Source organism: Halichoeres trimaculatus, unplaced genomic scaffold (assembly GCF_033239565.1).
Source record: "Halichoeres trimaculatus isolate MK-OKI-2021-1 unplaced genomic scaffold, fHalTri1.1 fHalTri1_scaffold_21, whole genome shotgun sequence".
Classification (NCBI taxonomy): Eukaryota; Metazoa; Chordata; class Actinopteri; order Labriformes; family Labridae; genus Halichoeres; species Halichoeres trimaculatus.
This window is the reverse complement of record NW_027437199.1, coordinates 14,674,768-14,692,076: the sequence shown is the minus strand read 5'-3', so window position 1 is coordinate 14,692,076 and position 17,309 is coordinate 14,674,768. Positions and strand designations below refer to the sequence as shown.

Here is a 17,309-nt window from a genome sequence, read left to right as displayed (position 1 = left end):
CCGCCACCTTCCCCCTTCATATTCCTCTCTTCTCTCCTCTCAGTTCACTTCAGTTTGATTTGAGTGAGCCATTAAGTTAAATTAAGATCTTACAGATCTCTATGAAGATGTCTTGGACCCGAGTCTTTGTGCTGTGCTCCCTCACTGCCATCCTCATCCTCACCTGTGAGTACCATCCATATCTGAGTTTTGTGGGTTCATTTGATTGTCTTCTTTCTACTCAGCCTCAAACTGACCTTTGACATTTTGTGGTTTCACAGTTTGAACCTGTTAGTTTCATTTTATAATCTCATTTTGTTGTAATTGTTAGCTATTTACTTGCGCATTCTTTGTACAAACCAGTGAGAATCAAAACAACAATTTTGAGACATATTTCGGTGATGAGTTTTGGAAGACTTTCTGTTTATGCAACACCGACCGAGAAAACACTTACTACAATTTAACACAGCAAACCAAACCTGTAATTTCACCTGGAGATGTCCAGCAGTGCTCCAGCCAGAATGTCTCAAGTCCATGAGTTCAGCTGCATAAATCTTTGCATTTCATTGATGATTTAAAAGAAAGAGATGATGATCCATGGGTCTCTTTGCACCTTGTAATGCTAAGGCTTCTTTCCTAGATCTTTGTCAGGGAAAATCAAGGGGTAAAGAGGTCAGAGGTCACAAGGATTGGCTGCTGGAATTGGAGTGTCAGTAGTTGTGACTGTATAGCTACTGGAAATGCATACACTGTAACCAGTAATTTCCTGCAATTCTAAATTCTAAATGTGTGCACTTCTTTTTATTCTTTTTCAAGCCAGCAAGTTTTCTATATATGAAGGGTAAAGCCTTTTTTGTTCACTAACTGTAGACCAGGGAACATCTCTTTTAGGGCCCGTGTCCACTGATATCTCACCAGTGCTTTCTGTTTGCTAGGTTACATGCTGCAAAAATTCAAACATGTGTTAGTGTCATATATTTCAGTGAAAATGGTCTTATAAGGCTTAGTACAAGCCACATTCAGCTGATGAAACAAGAAAAATGTCTTCTTTCAAGATATTAAAAACAAAAAATGAGCCTGATTTGCATATAAAGAATTAAAAAATAAAATTTAAAAAAATCTTAATACAAGAAACTACCCAAATAAAATCGTATCACACTGAAACATTTATTTGCTCTTAAAAGTAATCCGTCTTTTAATATCTCAAAATAAGACATGTCAGATAAATGTGGCTGATACTAGATCTAATAGGACATTTTTTCCTCAATAAGTAAGACATCAACACCTGCTAGTTTCCAGTTTTTGCAGTGCAAATGTTTTTTCACTACACTCACATTCTACTTGGTTTCTTTTGTTGATGCTGCCCCATGTGCCTCTCATGTTTTTTTTTCACTCAAAGCTACTTTCAAAGAAAATGTAAGAAAGAAAGAAAGAAAGAAAAGAAAAGAAATTTAATTTAATTAATTTAATGTGTATCAAAAAGATAGCTAGGTTAGTCCTTCCTCCTCTACTGTTGTTGTTGTTCAGTTTGTAAGTCCCGCCTCCTCTTGATTTTGATTGGTCACCTTTTTATTCATTTTATTTTACGCTTTACACTTAAAGAAAACTATTTTTGTATTGATTCTTTATAGTTTTCATTCTACATGCAAAAAATCCAAAATTTTTAGATTCAGTTACAATTTCAAAAACCTGACTATGCACAACTTGATTGAGCATACAAATCCTTGTAATATAGATGAATATCACCCGATACTCTTGCTTAAGTGTAAGGAAAGGCAGACATAATTTTTCCTTTACCTGACATTGTAGTTTCCAGCTTGGTGGAAAACGCAGCAGTCAAGGACAAGTCAAAAGCTGGTGATCATAAAGGTAATACCTGTTGAAACACCTCTAGTATTTTGCCCAGTGCTGCTTCTCGTGGCCACCAGGCTTCACATCTTAACCTCTGTCTTTAAGGGGCATCACAGCAGTTGTTCATGCAAGGCTCAGAGGCTTCCAACTTCTTCAAACGCCGCAGTCGCCGCTCACCCCAGTACTATGCTGAGTACCAAGGTAAGTTGGTATGAGTTTACCCATCTGTTGATCTGATATCAGCAGCAGGATCAAAAAGAAGTACTTTTGGGTTTCTTTCAGGACATCCATCATTTAGTCAGCAGGATTATAAGAGGGTTTGTTGGTCTGTGGTTTAAAGGAGGAGGTTTGGGTCCATGGTTTGCAGTTTGGATATGTGGTCGACTCTCCCCAGGGCAGCTTGAGTGGTTTATGTGGCCACATGGGTCTGAAATCTTGCATGTTTGCCCTCCTGTAAGACACTTGTATGAGAGTGTGTGTGGGAGTGTTGATTTGTTGGTTGTAGTTAGACTGAAGATGCTGTGGTTTGTGGTTTTGATTTCAAGATGTCAAGAGAAACAGAGAAAGAGAGTAATGGAAACTCAAGCAGGTGCTATACAGTGGCAGCTCTTAAACTTAACACACACAGACACACACTCACAGAAGCTGGAGGCTGCAGAAGGAGTCACAGGGTAGTATGGAGCAAGTTCAGTTTCCTGGTACAATAAGCCCATTCTTCAACTGCCAACATCGGTACAATCTGTGGGTAACACACCTCAAAGCAACAAACACACTTATGAGAGTAGCTGTATTAAAAGTCCAATTTTCCTGTTATTCAGTCAAAATGATCCACTTTAACTAAAGATAAGAGATTAGATAAAAGGGTATAAATTGCTCGGATGTTGCTGCCAACAAAGAGAAGTATGCAGTAGCTCATTTACTTCCAGGCACCAGATTTGGCCTTCAGGTATTTTTTTCCAAAGATATATTTTTTTGGCATTTTTATGTCTTTTATGAGATGGGAAAGGACAGTGGATAGAGCAGGAAACATGGTGAGAGTGGGGAATGACATGCAGGAAAAAGGCCACAGGTTGGATTCAAGCCCAGGCCACCCGCGCGAAGGCTAAACTCATGGAGCGTGACCTGGACCATGGGCCATCTGCACTCCAGCCTTCAGTTTTTTTTTTTTTCCTGAAAAAAACAAAAACAAATATTGCAACAACAAAAAAAGAGTGGCTTTGATTAAGTTGTTCTCTAAAACCAAGAAGAAAGACATGAGTGTGGAAGGACTCAATTTTGCCTAAAGGGTGATGCAAATGCTGATATAAACATCCTGGCTCCATGCCTGTAGATCATTGCACCAAGATTGAATCTTATGTATGAGAACCTATTTTAACTTGCAATAGTTTGTTTATGTTTTCAAGACTCCTAAAATGTTTAGGTTATTTAATTCATGTTGCAAAACCTCGAGCCTTAAACCCCAGTATTCCAAAACCACTGCACTATACATCTGTCTCATACAAAGTTTTAAGTACCAGTGAGAAGAAAAATTGGCATTAAAGAATGTTTTTTCCTGGTTGTGTCTTATTAAATCTCACCAAACTATGTTGAAAAAATATTTTACCCTTATTAGGAGTTTTGGAATGAACCTGTATCTAAACAAAGAACAAGTCTGAGAACAGGATCCTGTTAGTAACCTGTTGGTATTAGCCCACATCAGTCAGCTCTTTCATTTTTGCCAGCTGGCCTTTCACCAGGCAGCACCAGGCTGCAACAGCCTAATACTTTCATTATGTGAACTCACTCCATGCTTCAGTCAGGCTCCGATCATTTGTTATTAGGTCATATATTTGCAAACTAGATACAAGTCTGTATGTCCACTGTGAATATTGTGTTGTAAGCCTCGCTCTCTAATCCCTCTAAACTTTTATGCTTCAACAAAGAAACCTCAGTGACTCAAAGAAAAATTAGGGTGATGTGGTCATGTATTATGTATACAGAGGCTGCCCTGTACCTGCAGAGGTGGACTGTTTGTTTTTGTACAGTAAAGCCCTTACTGTAAGGGTACATAAGGTGTAAGTGTTTACATTAATACATTATAAAATGCAACATGGGTAACCACATTTCCTTGTTTTTCACACCCTGGGCGAGCTGCAATGATGCTAAATCATACTTAATATGTGTGTTCAGTCACTCATTTGAAACTGGGCTTTGCTGTTTAGAAAAAGTCTGCTGTACTGTGTGTCTATATGTAGATATATATAGTTCAAACAAACTCACAATGACTGCAGATTTTGAAGCCTGTGTGGGGAACATTGACTTTTGGGTTTACTTTGGTGCCCCCTCTGGACAAAAGCAGGATGTCTGGTATCCTTGCTATTTCTGTCCTGCATTTGTAATTTTATTTTCTGGTAATAAGCAAAAAAATATATCCCTTGTTGTGGATCTTTGCTGAGAAGGATGTAGCTGGACCTAAAACACAGATACAGCCCCTCTAAAGGGGCACAAAAACAAAACAAAACAAAAAATAAAGGCCCAAAAACATGAAAGGCAATCATTAAAAGACATTAATTTTTGCAGTGCAAATAAAAATGTACAAAGCTTAGAACCAACAAAGGATGTTGATCTGGATAGCTCATCTAATTATCGACACCTTGGGGGGCACCTAGGGTAGCCAATCACATTCAAACTGGAGCAGTTCCAACCCTCTAGAAACACCCCTGTAGCTGGCAAGGTCATGTGCCCACTTTTTTTTTGCACAGTGTTTGCCCTTGCAGGCCACCATATAACATCATCACAGAAGTTTATCTGACCTTATCATCTTGCTATTGGAAAATGCAGTGAGGATTTATCCTCTGGGACAGTAAATGTTTGCTAGAAATATCAATCACAAGACAGAGTGATCCCCCATCTCTGTTCCTGGCACAGGTCCAAATCAAACAGAACATTGTGTTGCTTTTAGAAGTGACACCAGCAGCTGCACCTGCATTACTGATCAGCAACATATGAGTGTGTTTACACAGATAAAAATTTGGCCTTCTTCTTAGTTCGTATTTCCTTTTTCTTTCCTCAGCTGAGCAGAGGGTCAGACTCGCTGCAGATGAGCGAAGAAGAGAGTACAACGAGGAGCAAAGAGATGAATTTGAGAACTATGTTGAAGAGGAGCGTGATGGTAAGACCTGAATGCGGCTGCTTTCTGTCCCTAAATTAAATGCTGTCTCTTGGAGTCCGGAGAAAATCGGGAACATAACAACAAAAACAACCTTCCATTAAACCCTACTTTTAATCCTTCCACAAAAGTCTATAAATACAAATGCCCAAGATTCAGACACTTTGTACTGGCTTAAACATAAAGATGTACCACAAAGACTCAGCATCAGGGAGCACAAGCTTATTTAAAAACTCAGCACCATGTTGTGAGAGCTAACCTTAATTGATCCTTGAGAAAAACCTTAGATATACTTGACTATACTTCAAGAGGGCTCACTAGAAAGAACATATAAGGGTGAGATGGAGTACTAGCCTGGATCTTGAATGGACCTCGTGACACCCACGAGCTGTTGGACCACAGCGCAGGGCCTGAGACTCCACACCAAATCAAAGTGTCCATTTGTGGTCCACCCCAAGATGACAATCTTTCCTGTGGTTGTCTGCACTGTGTGATAAAGTTAGAGTGTTGGTTTCTAAACTAAGACTCGCAAACCTTTAAGATGTGACTGAATTTGACAGACAAGACAAGATGTTTGGATGGTTCAGGTCAGTGGGTTGAGAATAAACATGTCTCAACGTTTTTTTTTTTTTGTTTGTTTGTTTTGTTTGTTCTTCTTGACATTACCTGTGGTTATCTATGTATTTTTTCCAGTTTCTATGACTTTAAATTGTGTTAAATATGAATAATGCCCGGATGATGTTGCTAGCTTAAATTAGCTAGCTTTGGTTAAGGTTTTTTTTTTGTTTGTTTTGTATTTAGCTTTCTGGATAGAAAGACATGTTGCAACACTGTGGCTCAAAAATTAGGTCAACCCAAAGAAATTGTGACTTTTGAAACCACTTTAGTTATGTTTTCTATTGATACCTGAAGCTAGTTTTTGAAAGTTTAACTGTTAGCACTACCACTAAGACAAATCCCCAATGTCTCAAAGATTAACAGCAACACTAAATAACTAAGACTTGCTGTGCAAGCTTTATCTTAGCTGACCACTAATAAATGTAGTCTGCAGAACTCTGGATTTATTTGCGTTAAGGTAGCTTTAGCTAACACACCTAGCTACATACCAATAAGTAACCAACAAGTGCTGGCGTGGACAGCGCAGGCTTTAAGAAGGGTCACAAATGTTGTTGTAACAGTTGTTTTATAGAAACTTTATAACTGAATAACACATCATGACATTTTATGACATGCTGTCAACATATTAGCAATAGCTTACACGCCATCTTTATCCTCTGCCTTTCATGAAAGTTTCATTAGGCTGCCTATAAATGTTAGCCCATCATTCTGCCTTAAATAAGTTTAATTTTAAGCTCTCTATTTTTGTGAGCCACTCACTGTTTTTTTTTTCTGCAGTGTGGTGCTGCGCATTACCAACAATACATTTATCTCAGCTTTACTACCACAAACAGCTGCCTGCTGCATGTGGCTGTCAAGAGTGAACCAAAACAGTAAACTTATGGGTTGGAACACCAAAACAATTCACCAGAAACATAGTTGGAGGATTATTCTTGCCATGAGTGTCACCACAGTATGGCAAAAGTAGAAATGATGATGTCAAAGGGCGTGTACAAACATTTTTAATTCTTCAGATTTTAATAGACATTTCAAAACCTCTATTTTAGCCACTTGTCATTGGTTCCCTGAAAGTATAAGAATAGATTTTATGTATTCATAACTTTTAATGCACTCATAGGACTACAAATTACATATCTGATTTGTTGACACCATATGAGCCAGTCTGAGCCTTGGATCCTCGGGTGTGAACCTCCTGGTTGTTTTACAGTCAAAGCTTAAAATCAAAGGTGACAGAGCTGTTTTATAACTCTGTTTAACCTATGGTCCCTCCTTCACATCTATGCTGCCTCTGCCTTATGTAAAAGATGTGTGTAATACTTTTCCACCACCTCAGGCACAGCAAAAGAAAAGATTTTACATTTAAATGCAAAAAAAACAACAACTACTGGCTTGATTTTAACAGAGCCTGCTGTAACAGCCAGTCATGGTTTAGGATTTTGGGGTGCCACCAGGTGGACCCATGCCGTTACTGACGTTGTCCTTTCATAATATGAAAAATGTGGTTTAACATGTGTCTTCATCCACAGAGCAAGATGAGAGAACGAGGGAGAAGAGTGAACAGTTCAGAGAGTTTCACTATGACGGCATGTACCCTCGCTACTATTGGTTCCACTGAGCTGATCGCAGCACTAAGGGCCAAGGAGTTGTCCTTGTTAGTGGAGCAGTGCTAATCCTGCCTTGAGCTTCCCATTGTAGCTACCTTTGATTCCTGACACCTCGAGAGTTGTGTCTTTAATTTCATCTTTAAGATAGAAGTCTCCTTTTTATGTAAAAACTAAATAGTGCAATATGTGTTTCTATGTAAATTGTATCAAGAGGTCAGTTATATATTTTATAAGCCAACATTTTCTACTTAATACTATATTGTATTTTTTGCATGTTTTTTATTTACTTTTTATACACACACAAGATATATAATGTCATTTATGTTGGTCAGAGTTATTTCAAGCAATAAAATCAACCCATCATGTTGACAAGCTGACTTGTTTTTCTTTGGAGGGAGATAGTGCCTCGTTTTTATTTGTGTTATTAGAGAAATTTAATTTTTTTCAGTCAAAATGAAAAATAAAGATGAGTTCCCTCACTCCCTGTCCACTGATGTGTTTTTACTCAGCCGAGCGCTGTCTGGTATTTGTGGTATTTAAAGGAGAGGGAGGCGGTGTGGAATAAAAGGGAAGATGAGGTGAGCTGCAGAAGTCATCAGGCTGAAATGAATCCCACATTCCTGAGTGGAAATATAAGGCTCAAACTGGGCACTGAAGAAGCAGAGGAGGTGGAAAGAAAAGGGAAACAGCAGCGACAAGATGAGCATAAATTAAACCACCAAGTGATGTGGCATGGCACTTATGACATAGTTTCTGATTCCAGTTATTTCATCTACACTGTGGATTTAATTCAGACGTCTACTCTTCAATTCCTGGACTGCCTCAAAGACTTGAGTGAGAGCCACCTGGCTTCCAAGTCATCCTGGAAACACATGGAGGGTGTTTTGAGGACTTTTCTGTCCTGATGCAAAAGACTGGTTCAGTCCATAAATCAAATATCTGTCTGTTGGACATGTGAAAGATCTGGAGAGATTCTTAAGGCTGTCATTTAGTAGGCCCTTACTAATACAATAAAAGGGGACTTGAGTAATTTCATAATTTACCAAACCTGATCAGCAGTTAATAGCAAATGTTCTAAAACCTAAACAGAAATTGACTTCTGAGATGAAATCTTGCATCTCATTACTTTAATACACTTCTTTCAAGCAGTTCCAGGTATTTAAAATATCAGACCTTAAAAACATAATTCATACAATTGTAAAATCACTAACATGATGTGAAAAAGACATATCATGTTAATACAAGTAAACAAGAAAACATTGTCCCCTTTGCAACAAGCCAGTGTCGTCACTTCATGCTGTTGAGGAACTTCCCATGCTCTTCTCCTCGAGGCAGGAGAAGCTCTCCACCAATCTTGGGTCCACTTTTCTCCTGTAATGAAAAATACAAAGCAATAAATGTTATTTTTCTTTCTGACTTCAATTCTTGTTTCTTTTTTAAAAATTAGGGTAAAGTTAAAATTAGTGGTGGGACTTGATTAAAAAAAGTAATCGAATTAATTATGCCATTTTTAATTAATTAATCGTAATTAATCGCATTTTAATCACATCAATGTTCAACATCAGAAGCAACACTTTTCAAGCTAAACAGATTTTTGTAGAAGACTAAATCATTGAATATTCTCATACACAAGTTTAAACCACAAAATCCTGTTTATTGTGGTTAGAAGATGTTTTTTTGTGGACACTACTTTCAAGTACATTCATCAGCCATTATGTGGTAAATAGTGCTGTCAGGAGCTTAAAAAATAATCAAATTATTTACAGGATTTGTAATTAATTGATCTAATTAATCACATTTTAATCTTATATCTGCTTAAGGTCCCCACATAAAGAATTTGAACTGTAGCGCATTACAAAATTATAGTGCATGACTAATCAAATGAATTCATGAAAAAGAGAAGATTTGTAAATCCTTTTTTTTTCCAACTGGTCAATATTAATTAAAATGTCCGTGTTCCCTGCCATTGACATTGGATTACTGTTTACTGGGTCTATAGAAGTAAATTATATTTTTCAGCGGAGGGAGGCGGGGTCTGGTGGAGCCTGTCAATCAAAATCCTGCTCGTAAACTACTGTGGGTGATGCTCTCTTTGGATGAGAGCTCAGCATGGATATTAGGAGAAATGTGAGATGACAGAGACACAGAGAGACGCTGCAAGTCAGGAAAGTTCAGGCAGCTCACGCTGACACGAAGATGTGTCACGGTAGTTCAGAGAGAAAGAGGGGCGCCATCGAGAGAAAAGACGACGGAGATCATCGAGAGGATCAAAGGATGGAGCGCCCGAGATGAACACGATCAAAAAAGTTTGATATTTCTATTTTTTGGACCAAAAACAGGAAGAGAGACATAAAAGAAGAGAGTTCACTCTTCTTAAGTAACTTTGGTGTTTACATGGTCAGAGAAAACAAGATTATTTGGGTCTTAAAAGATCATTCAAGATGCTCTGAAAATGTCTGGCAGCCAATGAGTTAATCTTGAGTTGATTTTTATAACGTGTTAATGTGCGGTGTAGTTAATTGATCTAACTAACGCGTTAAAGTCCCAGCCCTAGTTAAAATATTTCAAAAAATTTACCTTCAGCATCCCATCACGCTCCCATTTGAACAGGCCACAGTTACTGGAATGATAAAAAAATATATATTCATAAGTGAAGTAACTACAGAAGAGTTGAAAAAGCCTGAAGGACATAATTAGCGTACCTGCAGTGTTTATGGGGCAGTCTGTCCAGAGCGATGGCTCTCTGTCCACAGGGACATTTGAAGAAACGCTTCACTGCGTCGTGCCAGTGCAGATCATGGTTCTGCTCCTTGCATCGGTCTGCTGGTTTGAAGTATGTGTAGCTGCACTGAAAGAAGAGAAGAGGTAAAAGCAAATTATTTTTCTGTTTTGAAGTGAGAAACAATTGAAAGTAAAGCCTGAATATTCAAATGTTGTCATCCTGTTAAGAAAAAGAAAAACTATGGACAGGAATTTAAAATTTCATTTAAGAAATCAATTTCTTTTTTTTTAATGTGGTCCTTATCCTTGGTCACATCAAATACGATAAACATGCAAGGTAAAACTTACTGAGCTCAAGTTTAGTGGTTAAATTACTCATTTTGCACGCAGAGCTTCAAATCTGACCAACGTCATCTTTGCTACGTCTTCCGATTTTCATTTTTTCGCCACTGTCCATTTTCTCAATAGAGGCATTATAAGCCAAAGCATCATCCCTAAAAACACCAAATCAAACAAAACAAAAAAAACATATAGTATGAACCTTTTTACACGTAACAGCTCGGCACTTCATCTCTCTGATGCCCTTCATCTTTTCTTCCATCTGCTCCTTCTTCACCAGAGCATCAAAGTAGCGCTCCTGCAGCTGGTACTCGGCCTGAGAGAAAAGACCAACTGTTTATCATCATCTTTACTTCACACACCAATCAAAGTTCGAAATGTAGCAAGGAAACGGAAAGGATTGCAATTTCTTCTACCGGTGTGTGAAACATATACATGAATGGCTAAAAGTGGCCGCTCTTGTCATACCGCCTGCAGTACGGCCCCATGGCGAGATTTGGCGTTGAGGATCTTTTGAAACTCTTCTGACTGCACATACTGGAGGTCTGCTCGCTTCTTCTTCAGGGCTGGTTCTTCCTCATCCTTATTTGTTGATTCATCTGCAAAGTAGATTAGAGTTGGGTCTTTTTACAAATGGACTTCAGCGACTCAGAAAAGCTGAGGATGAAAGTGTACTCAAGGATTGTATCTTAACGTGTAGACTAGGTGTGAAAGTACCCTGGGATGTGTTGAGATTCCTCTCCACTCTGGCGCTGATCTCATCGTCACTTCTCCTCTTTCTTTTCACAGCATTGGGGTCTTCTTTCTCTAACGCGGCCCCTTTTGCTCTCAGCTTCTTCAGAGCTGCCAGCTTGGCAGCTGATAGGCTCAGAGCACTGGGTGGTTGGGCTGATGGCGGACTGTTCTCAAAAAAGAGGATGTCTTCCCCTTTAGAGAAGCCTCGGCCCAGGGTGGGGGTGTGGGGAGCCGTGGGGCTGTGGGTGGCCTCAGAAGCCGCTTTGGGAGACATCAGACCAGGTGAGGATGATAATGACCCGGGTCTAGGCCCAGTGGAGTTCTGCAGCACTCTCTTCTGGATTTCTTCTGCCCTGCGCTGGCGTATCCCTTGAAGCTCCCGCTGCCTCTGTTTCTGCTGCTTCAGCAGATCTGAGGCAGAGATGGACTGAATCGGAGCTCCTGACGCATCTTTAGGAGCTGAGGATGGACAACAGGTTACAAAACTGTACATCACTGTAAAAACTGGGTTTTAATTTCAGAAACAGTTTTTTTAATATAAAAAAGCATCTTATTATTGCAACCTTTTACCTGTTCTTGATTATGGAGACCTTTTGTACATTCATGCTTCTGCACAGTGTCTCCATATGGTGGATACTGCCCACCTGCCTCCTTGAGGTTCAAAACGAACTGTAAACCTTTGACTCATCATTGTGAGGAGTTGGTCTGCTTTGGCTCACGCACTGACACACTTTTATCTAAAAGGCAGTTCTTGGTCTGCTGCCCAACTGTTTGTGTGTTTTTATCGTGCAGAAAAGTATCAGGTAGTACTCTCTGCGCTCTTGGGACCTCGTTATGCTCTCTGTCCCAAACGCTCGGACTGAAAATGGGAAAAGGGTGTTTGGGTACTCTGCACCCTCATCTTGGAACAAGTTGCAGAACGACCTAAAGCTCAAGAAGCTGATGTCTGGCGTTTTCAAATCTAAAATGAAAGTCATGGAGGCTGGTTCTATAAGATGTCAGTGTTTTTAGCTCGGCTGTTTGAATGGTTGTTTCCCGGAATATGATTTATCCATTATCTTGTGTTTTATTGACTGTGCTTTGTCTCTTTTTGTGCTTCCTGTCTAAAACGTTGTGTTTTTGCTGCTGCCTGTCTTGGCCAGGTCTCCCTTGATAAGAGGTTTTGTAATCTCAATGGGACCAACCTGGTTAAATAAAGGTTAAAGCATTAAATTCAGATTCCTGATAAAAGCGCCTTACAGTGCTATTATGAGAAATGAGCCAACAGACGAAGAGACACATTGATGTAAATTTAAACTACCTGATTGGCTGGCCTGTGTCAGGTGTTTCTTCAGCTGCAGAGCTCCAGGTGTTGGCACTGACATCAGGGTCTTAAACTCACTAGAACATCCAGAAACTTCCCCTGACTGCACAGCTAAAAAAAAAACAGAAAACACCAGCCAATCAAAAGAGAGGAATCCTTAGTAACGGTGAGGGTGATTTACTTTTCTTTCTGAGGACGCAGAAACAAAAAAACGTAAACGCCAAACATGCCCCTGTATCAGATCAGTCCTTACCCAGCCTCTTGGCCTGGTTGACATGCTGAGCCGAGCCTTTCACAAACAGCTTGTCCAGAGTCTTCTGGGCTGGTTTGTTCGGTTTGGACGCCGTTCTGTAACACACAGACCTGTTACTGAAACTGCTCTGCCTCTGCCCTCTCCCACACACAGGTTTTGGCTCTGTATGTTGCAATTAGCTTAAATTGATTTCAAAATGCAGTGTTAAAGGATAAATATAATTGCTAGGTGTCCAAATTGTATAGGGTTGTGACCGGTGTATGAACTGTTGTATCTATTTTAAGTGGGAGAAGGCCTCAGACTATCGGAGCATTAATTAAATACTGTTTCATTCCACTCACATCGATGCGGCGCATGCAGCCGAGGAAACTCCACCGTAGTAGAAGCCGTCTTGACAGAGCCGCTCTCTCAGACCACCACCTCCTTTACCCTTCACCTTGTTGGGAGCTTTTCCAGAAAAAGACGACTGAAGGTCTGCTCTCTTCGAGCTCATCTTCTTATACTGAGCTTTGACGTGATACTGGCAGTACTGGCACTCGTACTGTGAACCATCAACCAAAAACCAGACAGCCGTGAGACATAATCTTACATGACTGATATCAAGATTATAATGGGTAAGTTGAAGTAGAAGAAGATGAACCTACCAGGTTGACGATCTGAGAGCAGGGGTCTCCATTCTTCTTTGCAGCTTTACACGTCCCATAATCCTGTGCTTCACCCATTAGCAATACCTTCTGTGGGTGATCAACAGTGAGGCTCACCTGCAAACAGTTAACACCAACAATCAATGCCAATCAAAAGACACTCAACATTAAATAAAAAGAAGAGGTTTGAGCATGTGAGAAAGTTTGTTTTGAAAATTTGTTGGACATTGGTCATAAAAGCAGATCCGAAGTCCAGAAAATGTCTTGTATTAAGGAATTAAAAGACAAAGTTTACTACCTGCTTGTAAAGTAAAAAGGAAATCTGCCACTGGGGTAAGAAACATTTGCTGTCAAGTGTCTTAAAAAAAAATAACATCTTAAAACAAGAACAAATATTTTTCTCTTACCCCATTGGCAGATTTTTTTTTTATTTTTACATGCAAGTCAGGCATAATTTAATAAAAATAAAGGTGGAAATCTAAAAAACAGTGGATTCATATGCAGATGTTTCACAGCTGCTCAGTATGTTACAGTTCATCTGCTATGAGCTCTGCAAAGAAAACTCTTAAATCAGTACTTTGGGATTAGAGACTCTAAGCTACAACTGCACTCTACGGGTGGTGTGCCACGTGTGTGTGTGTGGTGCAAGAGGGCACAGAGTAGGCTTTCCTCACCACATTCCTGTCTTAAAGCCTCACTCTGCCGTGCCATGCTAACTCCAGCAACCAAACTGGTTATTTTCACCATCAGACACCACTAAGCTGCTTTCTGCTTTAATTGACAAATACCTTCAGATCCAAAAACACCAGTCAAACAGCCAGTTCGGTGTGACCCAAAAAAAAAAAAAAATACTGGGTTAGCAATTACCACTTTTATGGTCAGTGTGTTCAGACTGACACGTCATGTTCTTCTGACCCCTTTTAACCCAGCACTGATCTCTGTGACCCTGAATTTAGAGCTTGATGTACACATTCTTATGATTAATGACTGTTTGCTCACCCCATCATATCCTTCCTTCTGCTTCATTTGGTTGGGGTTGAGGAGACCGATGACCATGCCAGGCTCTGTCTTCCACAGCTCTTTGTGAACTTCACCAAACAGGAGCAGAGACACGAACACTTCCAGATTATGGAGGTCGTTCAGTTTCCAGATGCTGAAGGTTTTGCCCTGCAGAGGAACAAGTTAGTCAGAGACGAGGCTGTGTGCTGCATCTCAAACATGCCATGGATGACATCTCAATAATTCAAGCCGACAGTCAGGGAGGCCTTCTGCTGAACTAAAAAGAATGAAGGCTAAGCAAACGTTGATAATGTACTGAAAAGAAAGCTCCAGCTTTGCAATTTGTCTCATATCTATCTGTCATTATTTATTTCGAGTTATTCCAGTTGATAAATTCACAGTCTCAGTAGTTTCTTCAGTTTTTCTTTTTTTGGAAATATTTTAAAAAGTTAGAACAAGTTGACTGAACAAAGAGTTTTCCTGCCTTTTTGTTTATTTTTTTTGTTTCAGTATGCCAATTTTCCTCAAGACTATATTATCTTTCAGTTTTAATTCATTCAACATTTTAAGATGCTGTTTCTGAGAGAGGTTTTTTGCTGTAAATTTCATCTTTAACCTGGCACACTAACATGTCTTTTTGTACTCAAACATGATTTCAAATTTAGCTCTAAGTTCTGAGAAAAACAGGCTTTTGTTGGATGAAAATAAAGATACAAAACAAGGATTACAACCTCGTGTTAGTGATTTGAACATAGACCTACACTGCTGCTGCTTTGAGGTGTGACTTTGTTAACCAGCACAGCAAAAGTCACCCAGTCACTGTCCTCCAGCTTCTCTCTGGTCAGACGCTCTGGCACCTCTGACAGACGGATGAGGCGGCGGTCAGCCATCTTGCGATCCATCTCGCAAGACGAAACACGCGGTTTTCTAAAACAGAAAAAGAGCAGACATACAAACTGAAACACTTGATAGACAAAGATATTTCTGTTCTTCCCTTCTGTGTAGAAGACTTTTTAGTTTCAGTTTAATTTTCCTCACTTTTCAGTGTATTTACCTGAGCCGAAGTCTGGAGTATTTCTCCACACCCACATCTTTAGGAAGAGGCAGAGGAGCGGATGGTTTATTCTGTCCTGCTGGAGCAGCAGAGAAAGCTTTGCTCTGGGAGGCTGGAGGGGAACGCAGAGGATTTGCTTTGCTGGTGCTCTCTAGTGGCTGGAAGGAGCTGCCAATCTTTATCTCCACGAGTGGCCCTCGATCCTCTGATGAAGAAACGATGAAGAACATGCACTCATTTATTGTATATGACCTTTTCCTACAGCACAACTTATGTTCTTGAACTGTGTTGATATGAAGTTTACCTGGTGATGTGCTGAGTTTTGGAGTGTGAGCCACCCTGGGTTTACGTTTGAAGGAGTCAGCGTTGTTCAGCTGATCCAGAAAGTCAGAAGACTCCTGAAGTTTTAAACTTTCTCCTCTGACCGGAGTAGAGGTAGCTTTTACTGCAGCTTGAGTAAGACAAGGAAAACAGTCAAAAATACTGCTGTGGTACCTTTTTATTGCTGTGGAAGTTATTGTTGTGAATCTTCTTTCTATTCTTGCCCAAAACATGAAATCAAGTCACATATTTTTCTTATTACGCATAAACCACACATACCTGCTTGTGTCTTTGACTTTTGCGGGCCACTCAGAGGTTTGGACAGCTTGGAGGTTGTTGGTTTGGGGGTTGTTGGTTTGGTACTCTTGGCTTCAGTAGAAGAGGAAACATCCTGGCATGCTTCCAGCTGCTGCTGCAACCGCTGCATCTGCTCCTGCATTCGCCTCAGCTCATCTTAACAAAAAAAGGAAAATGAAAACCCCACAAGTCAACACATAAAACCTGACTCCAGCCCTGAGTGACAGAAATAAGACACAACTAAAAGGTGAAAGCATCAAAACAAACAAACCTTGTAAGTCTTCCTTGGACCTGTCCAGGCTCTCATTGGTCCCCCCTTTGCTTTTCTTTCCATTCGTGTCTTCATTTTCAATGTCACCCACGTCTCCGAAGAGCTCAGACACTGAGTCACCTGACCCTACATCTTGCTCCTCTCCCTCTAGTCCATCTTTGTACTCTTCTTCCTCACTGTTGTCTTCATCAAACAAGCCATCCAAGTCATCTTCCTGCTCCTTGCTGTCCTTTTCCTCTCTGACACCCTCACTTTCTTCCAAGAGTGCTGTCAAAACGTCCAGATCATCCTCACCTGGGGGGAGGAGCGACATAATAACTCATCCGTAAAACTATTAATAAACCATGTTCTTAATTTATTTTAATGCAATACTTACTGTCCATTTTGGAGAAGTTATCTGAGATTCTGATTTCAGATCAGCTGGTGAGCTTCAAAAAGTAAAGTGCATAAGTTAGATTCATTGAGGGGGATTATTTGACAGGTCTTAGGGAAGATCAGGCAAGCACAGTTCTTTTATAACCTCGGGAATAAGCGTTCAAACAAAAAACAATTAGCTTCGTCCCTGAATTGTTTAAGGCTTAGACCATAGGCTTGGACTTAGATTTGCAGGTTAGTTCTCATACTTCAGGGTTAGCTTACTCGCAGGATATGTCATCCTATGCAACAACTAATTAACTGAATGTAAGTAACTCTGAGTGTAATGTTTCCTGTAACAACCCGAATCCAAAGCTATTATTGAACATTACGACATTCGTGAAAACCGCTTGTTTTTAATATGGATATAAAAAAAAAACATCGATTACAAACACTGGGGTTGTAGTTGTTTGTGAACCTCCATGTAATTATTCATTTACTCAAAGATACAAACCGTTGGCTTACCTCGGCCTGTGCTCTTCGCTTGGAAAAACGCCAAAGAAGAAATGCTTTTAGCGATAAATGAATGACGGGACCTGTTTTTTTTTTTATGAAATGACACATATAATCTTTCGCGTTGTCCTCACAATAAGCTCCCAGAGCAGGGAGCGAAATCTAAACTGGCGCTAAACGAAGGACCCCGCTGTGTTGTCAAATTTCTTATAGGTGTCCAACTAGCTGCCAGAATAAAAAAAAGACTTCTCTGTCTGTAGCTGGTCAGTTGGAATGCAGTTTGGGATTACTCAAAGTAAAATACA

General features: G+C 39.9%; 2 protein-coding genes across 2 annotated transcripts; one reads left to right on the top strand and one right to left on the bottom strand.

Moving 5' to 3' along the window:
- Positions 1 to 44: 44 nt before the first annotated feature.
- Positions 45 to 8,215, top strand: ucmaa (upper zone of growth plate and cartilage matrix associated a). The gene is made up of 5 exons (XM_074698680.1): positions 45 to 165; positions 1,789 to 1,848; positions 1,936 to 2,031; positions 4,883 to 4,981; positions 7,123 to 8,215. Exons 1-5 carry the CDS (start codon positions 102 to 104, stop codon positions 7,209 to 7,211), a joined length of 408 nt encoding a protein of 135 aa, XP_074554781.1. The 5' UTR covers positions 45 to 101; the 3' UTR covers positions 7,212 to 8,215.
- A 109-nt stretch (positions 8,216 to 8,324) lies between these two features.
- On the bottom strand, positions 8,325 to 17,172 carry mcm10 (minichromosome maintenance 10 replication initiation factor). The gene is made up of 18 exons (XM_074698679.1): positions 17,017 to 17,172; positions 16,514 to 16,565; positions 16,138 to 16,431; positions 15,849 to 16,022; positions 15,553 to 15,699; positions 15,249 to 15,453; positions 14,956 to 15,121; positions 14,195 to 14,362; positions 13,196 to 13,312; positions 12,893 to 13,092; positions 12,552 to 12,646; positions 12,296 to 12,409; positions 10,978 to 11,454; positions 10,729 to 10,859; positions 10,463 to 10,576; positions 9,903 to 10,048; positions 9,778 to 9,820; positions 8,325 to 8,571 (listed from the first exon to the last, which is right to left on the bottom strand). Exons 2-18 carry the CDS (start codon positions 16,518 to 16,520, stop codon positions 8,488 to 8,490), a joined length of 2,682 nt encoding a protein of 893 aa, XP_074554780.1. The 5' UTR covers positions 16,521 to 16,565; positions 17,017 to 17,172; the 3' UTR covers positions 8,325 to 8,487.
- Positions 17,173 to 17,309: the final 137 nt, after the last annotated feature.